This window comes from Malurus melanocephalus, unplaced genomic scaffold (assembly GCF_030028575.1).
Source record: "Malurus melanocephalus ecotype Western Australia unplaced genomic scaffold, MMel_1.1 scaffold_73, whole genome shotgun sequence".
Classification (NCBI taxonomy): domain Eukaryota; kingdom Metazoa; phylum Chordata; class Aves; order Passeriformes; family Maluridae; genus Malurus; species Malurus melanocephalus.
In genome coordinates, this window is record NW_026623305.1 from 392340 (window position 1) to 417997 (window position 25658).

At 43.7% G+C, this 25658-nt stretch overlaps 2 protein-coding genes across 2 annotated transcripts in view; one reads left to right on the plus strand and one right to left on the minus strand.

The window, feature by feature from the left end:
* The first annotated feature begins 1725 nt into the window (after positions 1-1725).
* Positions 1726-19719, plus strand: LOC130573972 (guanylate cyclase soluble subunit beta-2-like). The gene is given in 17 exon segments (XM_057366856.1): positions 1726-1981; positions 1984-2171; positions 3081-3154; positions 4050-4144; positions 4333-4493; positions 4890-4989; positions 5617-5837; positions 5930-6035; positions 7699-7802; positions 8321-8537; positions 10094-10414; positions 11103-11251; positions 13435-13581; positions 13833-13987; positions 15476-15690; positions 15779-15901; positions 16622-19719. Coding segments are annotated over 17 exon segments (2784 nt in total). The 3' UTR covers positions 16774-19719.
* Positions 19720-21430: 1711 nt separating this feature from the next.
* The window catches only part of CCDC195 (coiled-coil domain containing 195), a 4585-nt gene continuing 357 nt past the window's right edge, over positions 21431-25658 (minus strand). The window contains exons 2-3 of the mRNA XM_057366857.1: positions 24011-24257; positions 21431-21603 (exon numbers count right to left, since the gene is read on the minus strand). Of these exons, the coding sequence (XP_057222840.1) occupies positions 21471-21603; positions 24011-24257 (380 nt within the window). The 3' untranslated portion in view covers positions 21431-21470. The remainder of the gene's footprint in view (positions 21604-24010; positions 24258-25658) is intronic.

Here is a 25658-nt window from a genome sequence, read left to right on the forward strand (position 1 = left end):
TTGGCTGAGGACAAATCATGGGCTGGGGCTGCGAAGGGTGAGCAGCCTAATGACACACAAAACCAATCCTGACTTGAAGACTCTTTGTCCGAATTTCTCTCATAGTGCCAAACAGACCTGAAAAAAACCAATAGAATCAATTCACTAACTAAAGAAGTGCTAAAGCGATAATAAATTCAATTCCAGTATGATTTACCTTGTGCAATATAGATATAGTATATAGGTACTAATGTGAATTTTGGATCACTTGCCTGAATTGCATCTGCAAATCTTTTTGATAGTTGCTAATCTTTGTTACTAAAATCAGTGTGTTGTTTATTTAGSTGTGCAATGAGAAAAAAGAAAAGACTAGAAGAGAGGACACTRAAGTTCTTACTGTAATTGCAAATCCCACCAGTGACTCAGGTTTTAAAAATCTGAAAATGAGTTTCATTTCTGTGTAATAGAAATTAATTTATAAATGGAAGGCAGTAAGCATWCCCATACAATTCTTAGATGATGTGCTTTATTCYCCTTAGGTACTGCTGACCAGATGGRTGGYCAGGATGGGTCTGGGATCCAGGACCATCTCCTGCCCTGCAGCAGGAACAGGTGCTCCTTGGAATGACAGGATATTTCTATCACAGATAGAAATCCAGGAGATAGGCCATCTGCTGTGCTGGCCAATGCTAGCTCCAGCAGGTGTGTGTTTGAACAAATATTTGACATCAACCAGGAAATACAGAGGGGTTTGTGTACATGTCTCTGTGCTAAACTAGTCCTCTACACACAGCAGTGGGAATACAGCAGGGCATGGAATTTGTTTATTCTCTTCACCAGGGCCTGGCTCCAACCAGGCTTTGGCTCAAGAGGCAGCTTTTGAGAGGAGACCTGGATTATTATTGGTGAGGTCACAGGAGAGTCACCCATGTGTGAGGGACWGAAAGGCTGAGRGGAGTGCAGRRGAKSCTKTGGGAGGGCAGGGACAGCACAGGGYTGGTGGGAGGGCTGTGACTGCCAAAAAGCAGCACTTATGCCTGGTGTAGGGCTTCGACCCAGRCTTTGGTGTGGCTGCTGAACACACACAGCTCTGGAGGGCTGAGGATCAGAGACAGTGCCACGTGCACAGTGCCTCAGAATTGTCACAGCAAGAGCAAAACGCTCCCTGCCAGATAGGCGCAGAGCCCACAGTCCCCTGTGGTGTCCCACAAGCCCTGCACCAAGCAGCAGCAATGAGGTGGGTGACACAAGGCTTTAACCACCCCCAGGGCTGCCTGAGCCAGTTCAGCTGATAAAGGACAGAAGCTCATCTTTACCAAGGGCAGAGAGGTTTCCCCCAAATAGTTCTTCATTGTGTCCTCTCAGGACTCCGTCTCAAATCACGCAAACCTCTCTGTCTACAAATAATTATTTCAAAAATAAACCCAGGAAATGAGATAACTCTGCCAAGCACCAAACCCCATAAYTGATTGCATCTAACACCAGTCACTGCATTCCTGTTAACATCCCTGCTGTCCTTTCCTCTTGCACAGGCTGGGTGGCTGCAGACACGGCCTGGATGATGGCAGCCACATGCAGGGAGCTTCGCCTCCTCCTCCTTGTCCAGCCTCTGGCRGCATCTCACAGCTTGGCAACAGTGGAATATGAAGTGCTGCTTCTCCTTACAAACCTCCAGTCCTCGGGTAAGGGTGGCGATTGACTCCACCATTCCTGCTCCAGCTGTGATAAGGGCAGTTCTAAGGAAGCATGGCGAGAAACCTCTGCTCTTGTCACCCTCCCGTTTCCTTGCCCTCCGGAGTTTGGGACCCGATGATCCCGGCCGTGCCAGGCAGTGTCCAACCGGGGCTGACGCTCCCCGTCCTGCCTGGGCTGCAGCAGCGGGACGGGGATGCTGCCGTGCGCTGCCGTCGTGCCGGCGATGCCGCGGCCCCGGGATGCTCCTGGCAGCGCTCGGGATTCCCGACACAGCCGCGGCTGCGGGAAACGCGCGTGTTCTGCGGAAAAAGCCAAGCCCGGGGGGGCGGAGGGGACCCGGCACCGCGCCGCTCGGGGCCGCTCCGAGCGCTCCGAGCCACCCGGTGCCACCGGCTGTCACCGCCGCGGGTGAGCGCGGCTGGGCCGGGCCTGGCCGGGCCACCGCCCCCCGGGCCGGCAGCGGGCGGTGCGGAGGGACCGGCGGCGGCGGCACGATGGTGAGCGGGGCGGCGGGGCGGGGGACAGACAGACTGACAGACAGACAGACAGACAGACAGACAGACAGCTCCTGCCGGGGACCGACTGACAGATAGACAGCTCCTGTGGGGACAGACAGACAGACAGCTGCTGCCGGGGACCGACAGATAGACAGGGAGCTCCTGTCGGGACAGACAGGCGGACAGGTATCTCCTGTCGTGGACAGACAGCTGCGGCCGGGGACGGACGGGGACGCAGACGGGCAGCCCCTGCCGGGACGGACAGACAGACGGGCAGACAGACGGGCAGACAGACGGGCAGACAGACGGGCAGACAGACGGGCAGCCCCTGCCGCTGGCTCGCAGCTGGGCTCTGCTGCCGCCGTGCCGGGTCGGGGTGCTGCCCCGCAGGCTTTGGGGCGCTCGCAGCGCACCGTGCCCGGGCTGCTGCCGCTCTGGGGCTGCTGCCGCTCTGGGGCCGCTGCTTTGGGTTCCCCCGTGCCGGTGCGGGCTCTGTCGGTGCTCACGGTGCTCAGGCAGAGCCGCAGCCGGGGCACAGCCGAGTCACGGCGGATGCAGCAGCCGTGCGTGGCTGCTCTGGCCGCGCTGCAGCGCCCGGCTCCGGCTGCAGCCGCACAGCGCATCCCTGAGCGGCGGGTGATGCCGGGCCCTTCTCTGCAAAACAGCATGGACTGTTTGCTCTCTTCTGGTGGATGCTTGTGAAACGCTGAGGAAAAGGCTGCGCTGTTTACTGAAAGGCATAATGGCTGTCAAACATTATTACTTTCTCTTTAGGCCGTCAAGCATTATTACTTTCTCTTTTGCAATGTAAAATTAGCAGAGGAATCTGAAATATAGAAAGGTGGCATGTTGGGGCAGCATTTGAAAAAACAGTAAGTCTTTTCTATGTTCATAAATTTGCTTTTGCAGTATGGATTTATAAACACGTGCCTGAAGTCTTTGGTGGTTGAAAAGTACGGTGAAGAAACATGGGAAAAATTAAGGTAACGTGTTCCCAATAAATGTAGTGCATCGAAAGAAAACACTCAGGAATTCAGCAGCAGGGGATATAATTTCTCATTGGTAAATGGTAGCTGATGTGTATCTCAAGTAATTATTAGGAATAACTCACAAGGCAAAAGCAAGAGTTTCTTGCCTTGTAACACTTCATCCTCTGATACTAATTTGTCCCAATTARTTTGTCATATAAGATAATTAAAGATGACTTTTACTCTTATAGACAATTTTGCAATAGACTTGCTGTCTCACTGTGACAATATCGAGAAGTAATTACACTGAAAAGATGTCATCCTTAATATAAAGACAATTTAATTCCAGTACTCTCAGAAAAGCAGCTGAATCATAGAATCATAGATCATCCCGTTCCAAACCCCCTGCCACGAGCAGGGAGCTTTCCACTGGATCAGGTGGCCCAAAGCCCCATTCAATCTGGCCTTGTATCCTCTCTGGTTTGTCTTGTCTTTATGAGCTATATGGTATTTCCGAGATACAGAAATGATCCTGAGATGCATACGTATATTATCTGTTGAAGCCAAAACAAACAAACAAAAAAAATGASRTTTGTGGAGCCCCAAGWGCTTGATRTTGTGGCTGCAYTGAATGATARGCCAGTAGATYGGAAGACAAACCAACACTCYACTTGCTCCAGCAGCCCACAGTATGATGTCCTAATCCTTGAAAGAGTTTACTGTAACACCATAATGTGAAATAGCAGAAAAAGAGAGGTGGACATCACCATTCATCCATGTTAAAGTAATTTAATATTAAACTCACATCATTAGGTGAAGTAGTGTGCTCCATTATAATGCCAGTGGGGTCACCCAAGCATGTTGTATTTACAGCACTGCTGACACAAGAATATTGTCCTCTCTGTTGTAGGCTGCAGGCTGGAGTCCAGGATTCTTTCTTGACTTTTGAGGTTTACAAAGATGAGATCACAATGCAGCTCGTGGACAAAGCCTGCAAAGTATTAGGTATGTGTTAGCATGTCTCAAAAATGAACCATCCTGGCCCAAGCCTGAGACTTTGGCCCAGGTTTTATCTTCTGTGCCTTTGGAAATGCCTTCCCCCTGAATTTTCTGCCTTCACTCTTAATCCACCTGACGGCATTGCAAGAACTTCCAAACCTTTCTTATTCCATAAGGTATCTTTATTTTGCCAGGTGTTCCTGCTGACATGGTTCTGAGGGAGTTTGGAAAGTATTTCTTTGAATTCTGTAAACGCTCAGGCTATGACCACATGCTGAGGACACTGGGTGGAAATCTCTATGAATTCATAGAGAACCTGGATGCACTGCACAGCTACCTGTCCCTTTCCTACCAGGCAAGTCCGAGTAGTAACTGCTGAGCAGGTATGGATGGACTCTGCCAGAGTTCATAACACAAGGAACAGCATCTCACAGGTGGGAATCAATAATGAAAAAAATCACCAAAGCATGTTCTCCTATGTTCTGAAACAGATTACTCCAAAATGTTAGAACAATTTCCAGAAATTATTTGCTTTGACTAGTCCTCAATATTAGGTATTATTTAGTACATTGGCTTTAATGCATAGCAGATTTTTCTTCACAGGTGAGAATATTAATTTTCTGGTTTCCAGCTCATTTATATTACTGTTTATGTTATTAAGGCATGAAATGCTTTTGTACAATTGGAATTCATCAGTAGTCTTTTTCAGAAAAAGATACTAAGGTTTTGGTTTTGTTTGYTTTTTCCTCAGGAGATGAATGCACCATCTTTTAGAGTAGAAAAAAATGAAGATGGGTCAATGCATTTACATTATTACTCAGACAGAAGAGGTCTGTGCCATATTGTGCCAGGTAATGAGACAAAATGCAGAGTACAGATCAATRCAATATATATACAGAGTAATCATATATTTGCAGACACACTCAGAGTTCAGTATTTTTTTTCACATGAGGGCTGGCCATGGAATTGAAGCCAGGTAAAGTTCAGTCTTTTATCTCTCCTGAGCATTTGATGTCATTGTCCAGTATTTTGCCTAATGCCTAATCAGAAATGAGAGAACTGATTGTGCATCTGCATGAAGGATATTTCCCTCCTTTCAAAATATAATATTGTTCAATGACTGCAATAGATGGTATACCAGAATCTCTTTAGACTCCCTGCACTTTTTGGGTTAATGGGAATTGATATGATTTCTCGATGGCTACCTGAACACATTCTTCAGATATCCTGCTGAGCTGCTCCTTGTGAAAATAAGCATTTGTCCTCAGCCAAGGCAAAAGCAGAGTAACGTTAAAGCTGACCTCCTATGTGCATATTCGCATCGTGGCAACGGTAGCAAGAATGACATGGGTTGCTTTCTTCCAGAGTCCTTCAGAAAAGTGATTTCTGAAACAGTGAAATTYCACTGTGGGCCCTCTAAAAGGGGAATTGAAAAGGTTTTGTTCTTGGCAATACCTTGTCCTTTGTTTCCCCTTCAGGAATCATCGGCGCAGCAGCMCTGGATTTTTTTAACATTGAGATTTCAATGAAAATAGTCAATCAAACAGAAGAAGAAGAAAGAACTGGGAAAAAAGAACATATTGTTTTTCTTGTCACTCAAAACCCTTTATTCCCATGCAAGGAAAGAAATGAATTTTCTTCCTCATCTCAATGTCTTGTTGACTCTGAAAAACAAATTGAGAACCAGCTGAATAGAGAGGTATTTTAATATTCATTATCACCATATGATTGAAATATATTTAAAACAAAAACACCCTTGAATTTTCCTTCCCTCTGAATTTATTTCGACAGGACCTTGAAAAAGCCAAGAATACAAATGGAGACAAAGGAAACTCTGTTTGTCCTGTTAAGAAAAGTCACTGGAAAACATTAAGAGGAATAATCACATTAGGAAAAGGTGAGAGATTGTTCAGAGGGAGCTTGCCATCATTTCTGAGTCTCTTCAGTAAGGAAGTCAGCAAGCCTCCTTATCCCCACCCACCCATCCTTTCTGAAGATACCATTTATATTTCCTCTGCAACTTTTCAAAATGTTTCTGGTTAAGTTTCTTCCAGTTTGACACTGATGATCAAAGAGAAATTGCAGATAATAAGCATGCTTAGTAATGACAGACACTTAAATGGAATATGACCTGTCACTTTTGTCTCTTAAACAGGGCTTTCATCTGAAAAGTGTTCTACTATAAAATGTTATTGTGTGGTGAATTGGATTCTTCATTCTCATGTCACTTGGTTTAAGATGCTGAATTTGAAAGCATGTTTTTTTAACTTGTTAGATACTACTCCTTTCCAAAATTATCAGCTGTAGTAAATTCAGAAAGCCAAATTACATCCTCCACTACCAAGTCTTTTGCTAATCTAGTACCTCCACAGTACCTCTGTATATTAGATATTTTCATGTATTTATACAATGGAAGGAATTTTTCAGTAATGATCTTTCAATTCCCCAAAAGGAATGAGAATCTAGCTCACTGTTGCCAAGATGTCTGCATTCTGGGATGAGTGAAAAATTGAACCTGGTATCACCTGGTGCAGTGTCATATGCATTACAAGGGTAGATATATTGAGTAAGAAATTAATATATATTTAAAATAAAATTTTAGCATAGCATTATTAATTAAAAAAATTCTTTAGCTRTAAGTGTGAGTTATCAAGAGCCAGACTTTGATAAATTGAAAACCCACACTGACTTCCCCTGAAGCAGTAAGATGTCTAAAAGCTATGTTCTAAATTTGTAATTTGTACCAGTCTCCTGAGTGACTTGAATGTTTGTTGTCAGCAGAAGTTACTGGAGTAAGTCTCATAGCCACCTTCAGGGGGAAAGAGATCACTGGAAGTAATCATCCTTTTGAATTTGTGGRTTACTGGGAATCCAAGTTTATATGGTGAAGATTGAAGGCTTTGGGTGCTTCATTCAAAAGATGAGATCTTTTGATTGTTTTACCCGTTGCATTCCTTTTACAAAAATACCTGTTAGTGAGCACAACCTACTCTGTAGATTTGTGATCATTTTGTAAAAAACTCTCAGTGTCAGTAAAATAGAAAGCAATCAGCAGTTTGGGTTTGGTCTCTGGTGCCATGGTCATTGTATGTATAGTTCATTGTATGGGAGACTRAAGCCCAGCTCATGCTGTTTGTTTCCTCTAAGTGTTCCTTAGTAGCTGGCAAAGCATATTAAATCCACATCTGTGCACAGTTTTTTCTGGCTGGAGCTGTGTTATATTGCTATGGCATCTGCAAATTCATARAGGAGCAACCTACACTTGTTCATCTATTCTGATTTTTTTTCCACATAATTTCATGCATCTAGCACTCTGTGGTTTTTGTGTGCTTGAGTTTTAAAGACTCAGCCAACTCAGATTAGTTGCTAATCAGCTGTGGATTACACTGCAGTGTTTAGCACAGATGTGAGCACATTTCTGGGCCCACACACTGATTGCTTTGCCTTTACTCATTACAATATCAGTGAAGGGTCATRTCTCTCTGAGTCATTAAAAGTAATGCTGAGTGGTTTTATGAGGCACAGCCTGATTTAAAAACTACACATTTATCTCACCACAGGTAAGCTCCTGAGAGGATTTGATCCTGTTTATCCCAAGAGCCTCTGGATTGACACAAAAACRTTTTGCAATGGACTTCCTTTTCATATGGTTTTTGACAAAGAGGTAGGACAAGCATGTGTTCAGGAATGTTGTTTTAAGAGCTCCCATATGGTCAGCAGACTAAAGGAGAATAACTAAATCTTTACACACGCTTAAGAAAAAGCAACCCATGGCATCTGTTAGAAAATTAATATTTCCCAAGGTGTTTTATGCCACAGTTATTTTCATTTTGGATCACAAGACACTCTGCTGTCTCTAATTTTCTCCTGCAGCCACCTTTGAGGCTGTTCTTTAGGCCTACACAAATGCAAGCAGGGATAACAGCAGGTAGTTTTGGATTCTTTCCACAACTGATAAGAAGGAACATTTTAGTAACAACATTCCTTCCTTGGAGCTTTGTCTTATGAAAGGTGTGCATTCAAAGCTGTGTAGTACTGCACTAAGAAGGAAGAAATTTTGCTCAGAAATAAGCTGTGTACTACAGCAAGGCTAAGTCTGTGGAAGTGTATAAACAGTGATGAGCTTGGTCTGAGCCCAAAGGGACATGAATTATAACACATGGTCCATATTTTCTATTTAAGCTCAAAGTGAAGCAAGCTGGGGTGAGCATTCAGAAGATCGTACCTGGCCTTCAGACCATGGGCATCTCCTTGGATCAGTACTTCAGGATCATTCACCCAGAAGTGCCCTTCACCATCTCCAGCATTCAGAAATTCATCAACAGCCAGTTTGTTTTCCAGACCARAAGAGAGATGATGCCTGAGTCCTGGAAAGAACGGCCGATGCTAGAGCTGAGAGGTACTTCACGTTCTCAGCAGCACAAATGCTCATATTAAACCAGGAATTAGGCTGAGGTGCACTCCTGACCTCACATAAGTCCCATAAATAGCCTTTGGGCACTGAGGAGATTAGGTGGCTGTTTAGAGAAACAGTAGATGCTTGTACACAAATTCTGCTATCACCTCACCAGATTTTGAAGGCTTTCGGTCAGAAACAACAGCTCTGCTCCTGTTGGAAAGGGTCAGAAATACAGTGGTTTTCTAATGCTGCAAAACCCACATGTGAATACATGATTTTTTCTTAATTTATACCTTTGAGGGGAGTTACTTGCTACTGGCTGGGTTTCAAATGTGATTAAAAATAGATTAGTTCTCTGCGCTTTTATTTTTTTGTAGCACATTTTCAGATTCTGATTTCTGTCTTCACACGCCCCCCCAAAGTCACATAAGAGTTTACCAGTTAAAAATATCTCAGCAAAAAAGATACTGAATTTGCTTTATTTTTACTGAGAGGACTGAATATGGGATGATCCTCTGCTTGGTGTAATTAACTATAATGACATTTGGTTTAAGYGTTCTGTGACTTCAGTTTTGCTTTTCTGAGCTACGTAATGTGACCTAATTTTCTCTTGTCTCCTTTTCACCTTTRTGTAATGAGTGTCAAATCTTGTATTCCTGAGAATCAGAAAACAATTAAGAGTTTAGGGAGACTTTGGAAAAAGCARTGCTACCAAAACAAAGAATTTTGACTTGTCATGGTTATAACTGTAGTTTCTATTACACTCTAGGGGTTAATTCACATAGTATTTCTGATGTTTCAATTCTCTTAGTTTTAAAGCTGTGCATCCAGTGGCCCTGGGGATGAGGTGAGGGAGAAAGAAAAAAATAGGAATTCCTAGATTGCTGTTTAGAAACCAATGATATTTACGAAGCAAGTCAATAATAATAATATAAAAATATTTTAAAATAAGAATCATTATCAAACCTCAACCAAAACTGAAAAAACTGAATTCCCCACTAAAAATCCCTTTTGCTTTTCAGGCATTTTTGTAACTGCTTATTTAGGTTGTGATAGTGACTGAAAGCTACTGTTTCCAGGAAGGAAAGTGCCATTGACTTTACTAGGGCACAAACTGGGCACAAAACTTCAAATGTTTTGTTTAAGCACTGTGAGCCTCACTTCCCCTGTGCATGATTCTGGATGACTGGATGTTCCTGGCTTCAGGAACAGCTCAAGAACTAGGAGGAGAGAGGGGAAAATGGGGAGGGGAGCAAAAAGGAGAGGAGAGATGTGAACACTGGAATTCTTTAGAGGAGGAGGGTTTTGAATCACAGTCAGGCTCTGCCCAGCACCTGCAGCGAGTGTGTGACTGCTCCCRGGGTCCTGACATTTTGTTATGTGCTTAGTGTGGCTTCTCAGACCAATTTCACCTTTAATTCAGTGGAAACAAATTCCCGTGATCATCCAGACCCTACAGAAACCCACTATCCTTAGAACTCATCCCCTAAAATTAACACCAGTAACGCTGAGCACTTTCAGTGCTGCAAGCCCTTAGCAAGCGTTGCTCCAYGCAGGCCAGATGATGTGGATGGAGTCCCTGCAGTGCATGCTGTACCTCTGCTCCCCTCTGCTGCGCTCTCTGCACGAGCTGGAGGAGCGGCAGATGCACATCGCCGACATCGCCCCGCACGATGTCACCAGGGACCTGATTCTGCTCAACCAGCAGCGCCTGGCCGAGATGGAGCTCTCCAACCAGCTGGAGAGGAAGAAGGAGGAGCTGCGGATCCTCTCCAAGCACCTGGAGGAGGAGAAGAAGAAGACTGAAGCTCTGCTCTATGCCATGCTTCCCCAGCACGTGGCCAACCAGCTGAAAGAGGGGAAGCGAGTTGAGGCAGGTGAATGAACGGGGGGCRTTTGTGATGTGTGATTTGTGCACCAGGAGATGGTGACAGAGACACTGGGGTGCTGGCACAGCTATTTTGTGACRATTTCGGGTATGAAGATGGCCACAGACCCTTTATCATCTCATTGATAATAAAAATGAGGTATTGTTTCAAAGAAATGTTTGGAAGCTGTTTGCCAGAATTGCTCCTTAGGTGGCAAAAAGTAATAGTAGCTGCCCATTCAGTGAACAAAATGCAGTGTTTCAACAGTAATCTGAGATTTTTGTTTAACATGGGTATACAGGAGAACAAGGGCTCAGAAGTGAAGGGAATAAGCAAGGTGGCATTTGCTAGAAAATTCTCTGAGTATGTGTCTGCTCTGTATAAACATAGAATCATGATGATTCCCATTGTTATTAAGGGTAGCAATAAAATGCCTAAATTCCCTTTMGTAAGCACACACATGGAAGTAGGGATAATGAGCTGAGTGTATATGATATATTCAGCTGTCTGGGTTGTTTGGGATGTGCAGTGATTCTTACATTTGCTACCCTTGTATCAACACATCTCCTCCATCTCAGCACCCATTTAGGAGTGTTACAGTGAGAGGTCATAGAATGATCCTTTCAAACAAGTCTCAAACAGACACCATGATTGTGCAGCCATTACAAATGCTTGCCTCTGCTCTTTCTGCCCCCAGGAGAGTTCAAGGAGTGCACCATACTGTTCAGTGATGTGGTGACCTTTACCAACATTTGTGCCCAGTGTGAGCCTATTCAGATCGTTCTCATGTTAAACTCGATGTACCTGAGATTTGACAGACTGACCACAGTGCATGACGTGTACAAGGTAGGTACTGATTGAAAAAGATTGCAGAATTTTTTTGTTGTTGTTTTTTGTTTTGTTTTGTTTTTAAATGTACTTAAATCCTCTTCACCACAGCATGATTTTTTTTATAAACAATAAAATATTACCTATTTGTAGTGGCCACACAAATTGAAAAACAGGGAGAAGTGTGATTAAATATCATCTGTTTAAGATTTTTGAACAGGAATGCAACTTCTATCATAGGCTGAAGCCTCTTTCCACAGTGCTAATACCAGAATGGCTGTTCTTTCATACATATCTCTCTCTCCCTTTTCTCAAATGCCTATGCAACATGAATAATTCTCCTAGTTACTTTATTTGAACTTGTTGTAAATAGGTCACTATGTCATTAAGTGTCTCTTTTGGTGGGAAATAGCATTATAAGCAACACCCAGGTAATACTTAGGCTTTATTTTATTTCGTAGAGATCTTCAGCAGTGGTGTCAATCTCCTACTGACCCCCAAAGAGCATCAATTAGACCTAGACTGTGATGTACATTTGGTCTCCAAACTGTGCTGGAAAGATCAGAGCCCTGGCTGGCCTATAATAACCGTGTTATTAACATCTCCAGATTTACCACATTTGATGTGCTGAAGAGCAGCTCCTAAGTTTCTGTCTGTCCCAGCTCATTAAATATTTAGGAAGGCAGAAATAGTAAAGGGTGAAATCCAAATCTCATTCACTCCTTGCTCAGGCAAGGCATGCAGTTCATCCCACAATAAATTGTACTGGGGAATCAGAAGCATTTCTTCCTTGGYAAGGAATCTGTATTCAATAATTGAAGCGCCCAGGATATGGCCCACAAATTTTAGGATAAATTAACATCATATTCTATCTAAATCATCCATCGTGAGCAAATGATCTGTCACTATAATAATCTCCTTTTGATGCCTGTATATAACTCCCATTAATATTGAAGGAGGTTACTGGGGTACAGAGAGCAAGGATGAGAAGAAATGAAATAGTGACATTGATCAAAGAAACTTGGCCCAAGCTTATAAACATCTAAAATTATGAATAAATCTTCTTAAATTAAATCTTCTACTATGTCTGAAAAATAATTAGGGTATCTAGTTGCATTASTAGCTTTTTGCAGTAGTTTTTAATTTGTTACAGAAAATTACTGGCATTGCTGTGGGTTTGGCTGTCTGATAGAAGGCAYGGACAGGAACACATTCTTTGAGATTGATGTGCTGAACAGTTTTAAGTCATTATGTTAATGAACAAACCCCAACAGTAAATTATTTCCGCTCTCCTATTGGGTGTTAATTTTTAAGAAAGCAAATCAATCTAATCTAAAAGATCTCTTGTTTACTGATGATAAACAGGCCAGTGGAGTCTTGTCAGAGCAGTTTAGAAAATTTCCTTACCCTGTAACAGGATTTTACAGTGGATTTTAAACATTTGAGAATTCTCTTTTGCTAACAGGTCTGTTCTATTCCCAGCAAAATTTCTGGTACAGGAATCAATTCCAACGTGTTTCTCAGTACTTTGTCATGCATTTTGAGGAGACTGGGTATCTGAAGGAGGATGAACCCTTCAGCACTGGTCTCACAGGCTGCAGCTGTTGTGGGAAAACAGCTATTTGTAGGGGAAGGATGCTCCCAAATTGCTCATGCTGTGTTCTGTGATATCCTGGAGACTGGAGGTTCCTTAATTTCATGCAAACCCCTTAATCATATTCATCACTGAATAGGCTCCCTTGCTTCATTGTGACTTTTTAAAAAAATAAATCTCTCTTAAATAAGAAATAGCACCAAAATTTTAGCACCAATTGTGAATTRGAGCTAATTAATAACACTCATCCATCAGGTAACCTCCTGGCTCAGGAGTCTGTTCCTGGGGGTAGCTCTTTGCACAGAGCTCTGCCCTGGGTAAGAGGGAGGCAAACAGTCTGACAATTGCACAGCAGCCCTTGGTCCTCAGGGTGTCACACTGATATCTAAAGTGGGTCAAGTGAGCAGGGTCAGAATGTGCTGGAATTTTTGGTGTGGGTGAAGGAAAGGATCTCCATCTCAGGGAAGCTCACATGTGTGTTAAAGCTTTTCAGAGATTGGAGGTGTCTTTAAGAGAAAGAGGCAGCAGGTGCAGATAAGAACAGAAACACTGACCTGAGTGAGATGTCCCTGGCACACTGATGAGCTTGTCTCTCTCTCAATTACAGGTGGAGACAATTGGAGATGCCTACATGGTGGTAGGAGGGGTCCCTGTGCCGGTCCCCACTCACGCTGAGCGAGTTGCTAATTTTGCCCTGGGGATGATCATGGCAGCCAAAGGAGTGCAGAACCCGGTGTCTGGAAATCCTATCCAGGTAAGCTGTGCATGCAGAGCTGCATGTGTGTCTGTCTGCTTGTGCTGGGCTCCTGATTRATGGATCACAGCTCAGAGAGCTCAGTCTGACTCCTCTGTGCCTTCGGGCATGCTTTTCCTGAAGAGCCTCTCCCTGTGGATATTTGATATCAAACTGGTGTCCAGTGTTGTGTTGACATGAACTGGATAGCAATGAGGAAGATGTTAAATAACAAGTGACATTTCTGGGGGGTGTTTTATGTCTCTGTAAAGATTCGAGTTGGGATCCATACAGGTCCTGTCCTGGCTGGGGTTGTTGGAGAAAAGATGCCTCGTTACTGTTTGTTTGGAGACACGGTGAACATCGCYTCCCGCATGGAGAGCCACGGCGTCCCGAGCAAAATTCACCTCAGCTCCAGCTCCTACCAGTGAGTAACTGGGATGGAAACCTTTCCCAACCTGTGCTAAAATCCACTGCCTTGGCAGCTGCACCCTTCAGTGGAGATGGTGCTTACTCACTCRTTTAAGCRGCTTGTAAAGGAAAATCRCTGCYTGTAAAGGGGTTTGTTTTTAATCACTGCTTGTAAAGGGGTTTGYTTTTTCTAATTATTCSRAATGTACTTATATATASAAACAGARGTTTGAGAGTCTCCGTCCTAAACAGCAAAATATTAAAAAGAAAATCMTTGTGATAGCTTATTTAGAAGTTCTGATAAATTGATGTAGATGCTAGAAAKACAGAATATTAAGAACATTTAATGACAAAACTTTTAAGATCTCTCTGACTGAGCACATAAAYTAGTAGTGAAACAGTTTTATTTACACTTACTAAGGATTAACTGAATAAACAGCTATCCTCTTCATGCTGTGAGTAATTTACTTTCCAGAAACTCGTTAATAAAAAATTAATACTCCATTTTCAAGGATTTATGTAAGCATAAAATCTGCRTGCAAGAGTGGAAACAAAGACAATGTACAAAGGAAGGAGTAAAACAACACTGTCTGGGCRCTTTGGAATGATGTTGGGAAAATGAGAGCTCAGCTGGCATTGAAAGGGGCTGCAGAGCTCAAAGGCAGTCAGAGGAGGTTCTGCTGTGTTAGAATATAAARGGAGCATGGGGTGGCAGGTGATTTAGTGACAGCACTGAGGAAAGGCTGAGTCTCTCAAGGCCTCTCTTGCCTCGCTCTCCGCTGATGAGATCTTCAAGGTCCCTGCACCAAGGGTCAGGGTTTGAGGAATGGGGGAGCTGTGAGTGTTGGAAGAGGATCCGAGCAGGGATCTTTTGAGACACCTCAATGTACAGAATGTATGGGAGCAGAAGGGATCTGAGGTGATGAGCTCCTGATGGCCCTGCAGGGCTGCTCCTGGCAGCTTTGGGAGGCAGGACTGTCACACCGCAGCAGCTGAGGAAAGCTGGATGCTGCAGTTCTATTGAAAATGGCAAAGGGGACAGGGGGAAACTGTAGGCTGATCAGCCTCATGGCAGTCCCACTGGAAATCAAATGGCCATTTYTGGACACATGGAAAAGGCAGTTGGCAATAGCAAGACTGAATGTAAAATAAATTAGTAAGTCATGCTTGATGGACCTGATTGCCTTCTCTGATGAAATGACTGGGATAATTCTGTTYAGCTGATATTGGCTGCCTCACTTCTGAATTTCTATTTACTGGTCAATAAGAGCCCTCCACACTACTGAAGTATTTGACTATGTGATCCATTAATTTTTTGATCAGGCTGTAAGTGTAAAATTATGAAAGCACATCTGGCTTGAACAAACAGTTGAAACAAATCCTGTTCATGAATTGAGAATTTTCCCCCAATTGTTGTGATTTGATCACTCAGCTCTTTTAAAACATCGGTGTCATTTTTACTTGTCTTGAATTTTCATGTGTCATTTTGCTTCYGATACTTTAGGTGCCTAAAATACAAGAATTTTGAGATTACTGAAAGAGGAGAAATAGAAGTAAAAGGCAAAGGGAAAATGCACACATACTTCCTCATCAGAAATAAATCTGCAACTGACAGTGAGATTATGGGAAGACCGATGAAAGACTTAGATTCTGGCCATGAATCTGTTCAGTCCATCCCAGAAGGCAAGACTGAAACAATACCAAGTTCTCATCAGCCAGGTAGAGTCAACTGGACACGTATTTTCCTCCTTGAACAAATGAATGTTAATACAATCCAATTAAATATCCTTTTCCATTCTCCTTTCAGCTACTCAGACTCAGCCAGAGAAGCACCAGACYCCAACTATTGCAATGAAGTATGTTGATGGCCCCACAGAAGCACAGAACAGCCTCAAAAGAAGAAATCCAGTGAAAGCTGGAGATTTAACAGGTGATTTTTTTAGTTACCATTTCACAAAGACAACAGAACTGGGAAGTAACTGAGGTTTAATCTTGCAAGTTATATATATATATTCTGAGTAACCATTTTTTTATACTCAAACCAGAAATTCATGCCAACATGTACACATTACCCTTCTGCACACTCTTTAGGGCCAGACAAATCTCACCTTTGCAGCAATCCCAGTTGTTTTTGCACAAAGGAGAGAGAAGCTGGCAGAGCTGCCAGACACCAGAGCCCTTCTGGCAGTGCAAACAGAATGGATAAACTTTAGCCAGCTCTTCACAGGGACAGACCCATGGACTGTTCATGTACAAATCTTTTCCTATAAAAGATGTGGTTATGGGGGAGCCTTTTGGACTCGAGAGGGACCTCAGTCCTCAGGCCAGGCTGCTGCAGGACTCAGAAGGGTTTATTGCTGTGCTCGTGTGCTGTGACCAAAGTTCATTCTCCTGTGAAGCAGCTGACACTGAGAGATAACAGATTTGATGCCATAACAACCTAATCTAATGCAGCCAGTCTCGTAGTTCTACTTACATGTTTTGTGGATTTTATACAGACTAAATATGTTGTCGCTAATTACTAGAAAATATTTTACTGGCTCTCCTCCCACCTGCTTAAATGTGGTAGTGAATCTGGTATGTGGTGTGCTGACAAACAGAAACCTCTCTGGTCCTGAAAAACTCACACTGCAGGAGTGTTTCCTTTCAGGCAAAACTTGTGATTCCAAAAGTGATGGGAGTCTCCATGGCAACCAGCATGCAGATGATGGTCCCCGTCCTCCAAACCAGGCAAGAGTCAAACCTGCAGCTGAAGAGCCACAGAATAGAAATGTTCGCTCTAATTTTTGCACTTTACTCTAAGTTTCTTACTTTTACATGAAACAGAGACATTTTATCATGATTTTGTGCATTTTGCTGTTATGGGACTGATTTTGTATATGAGTACCACATGATTTTGTAAAAAAAAAAACAAAGAAAAATGACATTTCATCACAGTTTTCAGTAAAAATAAAACAGTGGAGGAAATTTTTTTTAATCAATCGACATGGGCCATGTAATACTGCCAGCAGAGAAAGAAACCCTTGCAAGATGCTTTGAAGATGCATTTTTCAGCCTGTGCCACATCTTTGAATATCCCTATATAAAAATCATGTGTTGGTATCTGATGCAGCAATCGAGAAAGAGGTGACTCATCCAGCTAGAAATATTCCTACTCAAATGAGCACTTGCCATAAAAGAAACATTCCCTGAAGTGACCATCTGTCTGGCTCCAGCACAGCCAACAACTTCCCCATGTAGGATTAGCAGAGTTTAATCTACATTTTAACTGCAATAACAGCCTAATCTCTAGGCAGGTCTTTTGTTGGGTAAAGGCATTCTGAAGTAGAGGTGCAGAATAGGTCTAAAACAACCTGTATTTTTGCATCCTGAAGAGAAAAAAATGTGGACTTGATAGCACCCAACAGTAAAACAAAAGCATCTGTGATCTCTGAACGAGGCATAGACTCAGTGCATGGAATGACATGGAAATGGTGGAGTTASAAAGCCTTGGATTTAACACAAACCAAAGCACTGTTTGAGGCCTACAACTTATTCGAGACCTGCAAATGACTTTCAAGTTTATTTCTTACCCAGCTAAACAAAAAACAATGCTTCAGGACTGCAGCAGACYGTCAGTGTTGGATTAATGTTCCTAACATCATTGGAAAAAACTTCATTAGTGATCAACATCACTTACCTGGTGCCAGAGGCTGCTCAGCTGAATTACTTCCATGCTGATATATTCTTAGATTATGCCTGATCAGAAATGGCAGAGAAAAATTGAAGTTCATCTGTCAGGGATTTCAGGCAGAAGAGCAAAAATACAATGGATATAAAGGTTGTAGACAATTTGGTGCATCATAAATTGTGCTCCCCCTCCTATAAATGGAGCTGGGAGTAGGTGTATGGCTTTAACAGGAGATGTTCCCTGCACACTGATTTATTACCTTTGGGTCTGGATTCATCAGCTGAGGATGCAAGCATGAGACCAATGTGAACTTGAGCAAGAACTCACTGGAGAAAGTGATAATGTTACTCCTCTAACAGTCTGGAGTATCACATTTCCACCTCTGTGCCTGCAGCAAGACCGAGGCTCTTGAAACACCAGACAGAGAGCTAAGACTGATGAAAGGCATCTCCTCCTCTTTATAGAATAACCAGATGAAATTTCACCTGGTTAGATTTTTTTTTTTCTCAGATCTCTGAGACAGGAGCTCCATAGCCCAGGAGCTCGGCAGCTCTGTCTAATAAGCAATTAGTGCAATTAAACCGGCAGAGGAGGATCCATTGAGTGAAACCCCTGGTGCTGCTGTGCACACTAGAGTTGTCCCAGGGGGTTTGCCAGGTGTGATTCCATGCCATGAATGCCTGTCAGCTTCTGGAGCACCTTAGAAAAAAATCCTCTTGGTTTCATCCAGAAGAGATCCATTCATGTGCTGTGAGASCACTCCACTGTGTGAAACAAAGCACAGTGAGTGGGTTTGAGCAGGAAATTCACCCAGGAGTGTACTCCTGGCTCATTGAAATGCTCTTATAAACACACCTTGTAACAGGAGGGCTTTCCAYGTTCAGCTGAGCATCACTGTTCAGGGAGAGGGCAATTTTATGAATGGGAAGCTTTTTTAATTTATTTGGATTTTGTTATCCAGGCATGGTTCATTATTTTGGCAAGGGAGAGATCTGTATGTTGATGCTGCCTCTAAGGGTTATAATCGTTAATGGGTGTCAAGATTCCCAGCACTGGACTCTGTGCTACTCTCACACTCACAACATCTAAATGTCACCTTCACCCTCCCATGGTCCCAGTGCTCATGGCTTTGTGCTTCTGCAGTTCAACCCTAGCTTTGCACAGATTTTCCTGAAGAGTGGAATACCCACTTTCATACCCACTTTCTCTCTCACTGGCAATGACAGAAATGTGAAGYAACAGTTAAATCAGCACTATCCCACYGACTGGAGTCAGGAATCAACTCTGYCAGGACTTCTTTTGTCTCCAGCCYTGAGATGTGTTTCAGTACTCTTGGCTGGTCGTGTGATGGAGAAGAGAACACATCATTGACAAACGATGGAGGACTCTGTCATTGCTGGCACTTGCTGTGGAGACACAAAGCCCCTTTAGGGTCAAGCACAAGTGTGACACAGAGGTTAAACCATGCCAGTGGCCAGTGGGAGAGCAGCAGGGGAGCTCCTGCTGTCTCTGCTGCTCTTGCAGTCTGCACCTGCACGGCTGAACACCACTGACCCCTTCTCTGGAAAAAGGAATTTTCAGTTGGAAATTGTCCAATCAGCCTGGCCATCAGTGACTAGGGCCTGGTATATATTCTGGGGTTTAATACAGATACATTACAGAGTAGAAGCCTAGAGCTCCTCTGAAGTTGTGTGGATCATCTTGGGAAGAAGAAAGAAAAGAACCGTGGCTAAATTGCTGCCAGCATCTCTCTGTCCTTTAACTCTTGCTTTGCTTAAACCTGCTCTTCCTGCACTGAACAAGCTATGGATGTTTAATATTGCAATGTTTTAATTGCCAGTAAGTGCTCCATGGTCAGTTACCTCATGCTGTACTGTGGTAAAAATGATGTGCTCAGTGGTTTCTCTGTGGCATCTGCTGCAATCTGGTTCTCCTGGAGAGGCAGAGCTGGGTCAAATCTGCACAACTGCTTCTAAAAATTAATGTGCCYGTGCATCATCATGTGTTCTTAAATCTGTAGGCACTGCTAAAGACTGCAAAAATATAATTMAAAAATAAATATTTTCATTAATATACCAATTGCCACTTGTCAATGACTRCTTTGATTCCTGTCCCTCCTTTTGCTTCCACCTCTTCTGTTCTCTTTTTCCCAAAGGTCTGCAAAAGTGTGCAGTCTTTGTGTCAGTCACATACCTACAGTGAATTGACACAAAAAGGGTGTGAGAAGAGAATTCCCACTGCTGTTTCATGGAAAATGAGGCTTAGAAAAATTTAAAATTGAGACTTCTGAAAGCTTTTGAAAGCATATGGATTCCCAAGTCCCATTAAATCTGGTGTTAAAATATTAACTATAAAATCTTGGGTATCTTAAAGGTCCAGGGCCAGATTTTGCAAAGTTTGTTGTTCCTTTGCTAGGTGAAACCAACTGGGTTTAGGTGCTTAACTGAACACACATGCAGTGTTTAGTTCCCAACAATGATGCTTTCCTTAAAACATTAAAAAAGCACTTCCCTGTAAAGTCTTCTAAAATGGGCTGTTTAGTAAACTTTACAAACTGGAACCTCATTTCCTCCAAGTCATTAATTCATTACTTCTGACATTATAATGCACCTCTGCATGGGTCCAAGCTGAACATAAAAATACACAACAATGGGAAGTGCAATTGAAATTATTATTTCAACAATAAGAATATATCAGAAATGTACTTGAATATAAAAAAAAGGAACACAGATTTTCATACAAATATACAACATTGTGGAAAATCCAGAGGGGAAGTTTTTTTCCTAACAAGTCTCTMCTTTCACCTTAGAAAATTCAAGAGTTTAAGAGCAGACAATGAGATTAAAAATCTTCCTYAAAGTTATCTGTACAAACATCTACTATTTATGCATTCTCTATACAGTGTTCAATCATCAGTGCTTCCTGTACATAAAGCAATAGCAATGTGCAGTATTTTGATTCCATAAATAATTGTAATCAAAATAAACACATGGAACACTATCTTTACTCATATGACTAAATTAACAAGCACTGCTCATTTTTTACAAGCTGTCTGTAGCTCTCTYTCACATTTATTTTGCACCTTCTTGCTGAATTTCTGCTAATGATTTTTGGTCCGAGCTGTGCTGAGAGCTCATTCCCAAAAAAATCTGATACTCACAGTTCTTCCTATTCTGACTTTATGTCCAGCCTTTAGCCTCCAACTGGATGAACACAMCAAGTCAGAAGCAGATTTACAGTCACATTTTCATACCAATAGGTACCTCCTCTGCCTTGAGCTGTTAGAGGTGAGCCCCAGACAGACATAAACTCCTCGCCAAGCTTTGCAGAAATTCAGGGCAACATTAACTGACTCTGCAACACCTCCTTGACTTTGCTGTTTTAGTACTGGGAAGTTTGAAAGKTTTACCTACAGAGAAAACCTCACAGGCTCTTTGATAATTCTTATTTTGCCATTTGCATCAAATACCTCTCTGCCAAGGGAATCAGCAAACACAAGAGGTGACAGAGTTTCTGTTTTTTGTGACCAACGCATCAAACCCAGTTCAACACCATCAGTCCTGAGGTGAGGGGTCCTTGAGACACAGTGCACAAAGCACTTTGGAGGTACCTTTGCTTTGTTGGGGTCATCACAGTGTCTGGGCTTCCAGCTGGCTTTGTTGTGGCTTCCATTTCCRTGCTGAACATTGGGCCAGTGACCCGAGACACGGCTGGGTGATGCTCTGTGGGCATCCTGCCAAAGCATTTTGCAGGAGAGGAACCTGACACGCAGCTGTCATTTAAGGCCAATTTATCTCGGGAATCAATGGGCCTTTAAAAATTCACCAGCTCACATATCCTTTTCAGCGATGGTCATCAGATGTTTTGTGCTCTGATTTTGTGGGCTTTTGTGAGCAGCTGGCTTTTCAGCAAATGATGACATATCCACYGGTAAGAGGAAACTCACAGCCTTTACTTTACCCCTGGAGAAAAAATGAGAGAGAATTATGAGGATTACAAATGTATAAAACACACAGAGAAAGTTAAAAAAAACCAAAACCAACCCCATCCCAACCCAGCAAGCACAAAGTAAATGCTTTCAAGCTTTGCACGCTACTGGAAGCAGGATTTCATGCCAGTCACAAGGTCATCCCAAAGGACCAAGCRTGGTCCTGTCTGCTGGAAGCATCTGCCTTTTTCTATCGAGTCCCACATCTCTGTCACTGCCTGACCTGTGTGCACAAAGCTACGTGTGCACAGAATCCTCAGGGGGCACATGCACCCACTGAGACCCTTTGGTAATTTYAGTATAATAGCCCTGAAAAGAGTTCTCAGCCTCTCTTATCCTGGATTTAAATATTTAATGGTCTTTTTTCATTTACCAAACACAGTGGGAATCCCTTGGTGGAAATAATGCTCTAGCCTATATGAATTAAAATATTTTAGACATACAAATTAGAGATGATTTGTTTTCAGTGCTGTTCTTTTATTACTTGAATGCAACTGCACTGTATATAAATTCAAGGTGATACTTCTACAGAGTTAATTTAAAAGCAAAAATATTCATATCACATACAGGATTATAGCTTTGGAGTAAAATGTGAGGAAGCTACAGTAAACAAAGAATAAGAAAACCTGACAGGAACCAGCATGCTGGGAAACAAAAATGTCATCCCTGTAAAAAATTAAGCTTAATAAGCTGGCTGAACTAATTGCTGGAAATGATCTTACTAGCAAACAGCTAAGATTGGTGTCTGTGTCAGACATTTGGGTGTATAATGGRAGCATCCACCATCAGGACCATAAAAGATAATACATACTTTTTTTGTGTAACAAACAAAAAGCTTCGTGCTTCAGGATATCCACCAGCCTACCAAGGGGGATGGATGAAAAGCTCTTTCCACAGCAGTTCTCCTCCCAGAGCAGCCAGCAGTGAGTGCACATGAGTCACTGTTCATCTTGATGAGGCAGCTCCAATGACAGCGATAAAATCATCGGCGCTGCGGTTCGGCCACGGGGCACCCTCAGTCCCCGGGCGCTCGATGGAACAGATCTGTGCTGCTATTCTGATTGCTTTGGAAGCTCTTTCCCCTTAGGAAAGCAGCAGGCTTTGCCATTGCCACCCCGCTCCTGCACGCTGCCCTGTGCTCCTGCCACGCACACCTTGCACGTGTGAGCTCCAGGGCAAACCCACAGAGTCTTGGCTTTCCCTGGGCCCAGTGGAGCGTGCACAGAAATCCTGAGCTACAGGGTCAGGGTGCTTTGGAAAACGATATGAGTTCCCTGCCAGTGACTAAATTTAGGTGTCTAACTGCTGTAAAACATCTGACCCTGAAATGTCCTGACAGGAGCACCCAGGTGCCTCTGAAAGCTCAGCCTTTACCCCTGCAGTCGCTCAGGGAGGAGCTGGGCTCTGCACCGGGACTGCAGGGGGCTGGGCACTGCTCTGCTCTGAGGATTTAKAGAAAARAATAAAAGCTGTCGTGATGTGCCAYGCACAGGTACCCCCACAGAGGTGACACAACCCATAGCAGCTGTCAGCCCCCGGGGTGGCCACTGAGTCCTGCCCAGTACATGCACAGACAGGCAGAGCCATGGACTTCTCCCTGCTCAAACACGTGCTTTGAGGTCATTTGGGTTATTTTCCTTTGGAGCACAGCATGACTGGGCTAAACCCAGGAATCAGCATGAATTACCAGAGTGGAAGTATCAGCAACAGGATGTGGCTGGGCTGTCATTTATTGCAGTCTCATTACTGCTGGTTCTACCTGTGCTTGTTGTCCTGTGTGTGTTGTCCTGTGTTCTACCTGTGCTTGTTGTCCTGTGTTGGAAATCTTCTCATCAATGAGCAGAGACACTCAGGGCTGGCCCAGCAGTCATTTCACTTAATTTAGGAACTGTTCTGGGACTACTTTTCTCAAGGCTGARAGCATTAACTTGTAATGCTTCAGTTACAGGGGAAATATGATACAGTACATCCGAACCCATGAGCCACAGGAATCACGCTCCTAAYGGCACAGTTCAGAGTTCCTCGGTATTTCCATGTTTTCTGTTCAAAGTTTAAAAATCCCTTTCAAGCTTAGCTTGTCAGAACATCACATCAATCTGCAAAACCCTGCCTGGCTCTAACAGAGCAAAGATTCCAACAGCCCCTTCCTCTGTACCTCAGCCTCTCCTTTCTATAGCACRTTGAACCTGCTAAACCTCATGTATTGCAGGGAGAGGGAGAGCATCCCAAAAGAGATCTCCATCCTGCTCACTGCCCATACACATTCAAACAACAATTTTGCTGRTAACTCCATAAAATCCATAGCAAAATCTGTACATCTTATTAGGTGAAACCCATGAGCAGCCTGGGCAGGTGATGCTGTGAAGGCAAATCAAACCTACCTGCACTTGCAGATGCGCTCCTGGAACAGCTCCGTGCCGCCAGAGGGGCTGTAGGAGACACAGCTGGATGGAGATTTTCCAAGGCMTTTCTCCTCTTCCCTGCTGAGCTGTGCTTGGGGCTGGGCAGTGCCTGGCACCTCTGGGTGCCCATTGCTCAGAGCTTTCCTGCCAGCCCAGTGGGACCTGGTGCTGCAGGGAGCAGGAGCTGGGCACACGGTGGGGTAGCGTCTCACGGTCATGGCAGCATCTGAGAAGGAAGGGAAAACATGCAGAGCTAGAAACAACACTAATCCTACTAATAATGATAATTAGGATATTCTCAATGTGTTTTTGGAGAGTGACTTTTACATGGGCAAATAGTGATACAACAAGGCGGAACAGTTTTAAACTAAAAGAGGAGATTACACTTTAGGAGGAAATTCTTTATGGTGATGGTGGAGAGACACTGGGACAGGTTGTCAAGAGAAGTTGTGGATGCCCCATCCCTGGAAATATTCAAGGCCAGGATGGATGAGTTTGAGCAACCTGGTCTRGTGGAAGGTGTCCCTGTCCAAGGCAGGGGTGCTTGAAATAGATGTTTAAGGTCCCTTCCAACCCCAATTAATCTGCCATTCTATATTTAATCACTTTTTGGGGCTCAAAAAYATTTTGATATGAGGTGAAGCCGAGCAGCAGAGGAGGCCAGAAAACCCTTTTAGGTACCACCCTTTCCCCTAGAAGGCAGCTGGAGAGGAAGAGTCGCAGGGTTAGGAAGCACTTTGTACAGCTTTCCCCCTTGCCAAAAGACCAGGGAGATATTCCCAAGCTGACAACACCCACAGGCACCACAGCCCCTGTGTGAGGCCTTCAGTCTGGCACCCTGGCCTGGGTCAGTGGGGTTGGCATCAGGCATTATTCCTTCACACAGATGTGTTCCCAGGACAGCTTGAGGGGCCGTTTCTCCAATAATTCTCACCAAGCTACATTTTGCTCTAATGCCTGCTTCATTCAATCCCCCAGAAGTCCCAACCAGACTTCTATAACTGAGGAATATTTCCACTTATCTCCTCTGATAAAATTGTGAAAAAAATGCATTCCATTCCAGATATTGATCCCTCTCTGCCTCAGCAGGAGCTAACTGTGTTTTCAGCAAAAATAAACCGCACATCTGGCGTGATGCATGCAGCCAACCCATCATTATTTGTTATTATTTGTGGCRTTTTTCACATCTTTTACTAAGGCGAGATGGGTTATGGCATTTTTACARCTGTTGGCACATTTTTGCTTGGAACAGAGTGGAAAGGCACGTGAAAGAGGGTCCATGCCTGTGAAAATCAAAGCAGTAAATCAAATTCTGCCTAAGCAAACAGAACTCTGACTTGAATCCTTTGTTTGAGCAGTGGCAGAATACTCCACTAAGTTCAGCCGGGGGGATGCACCCTCAAAAACCCAGAGCAAAACAGCGATGGTGGGGAGCACAGAATGAGGCCGGGAATGCAGAATTACCCAGCCAGCGAGCGGCTCATGCCCATTCCCTGCGGGCAGGGATGGCACATCCTGCACGGACAGCCCCGGACAGCCCCGGACAGCCGCAGCCATCGGTACCTGTCAGCTCCCCGTGCTCCGGAGCGGCCGCGGTCCATCCCGGAGGGGATGTCGGAGATGCCGG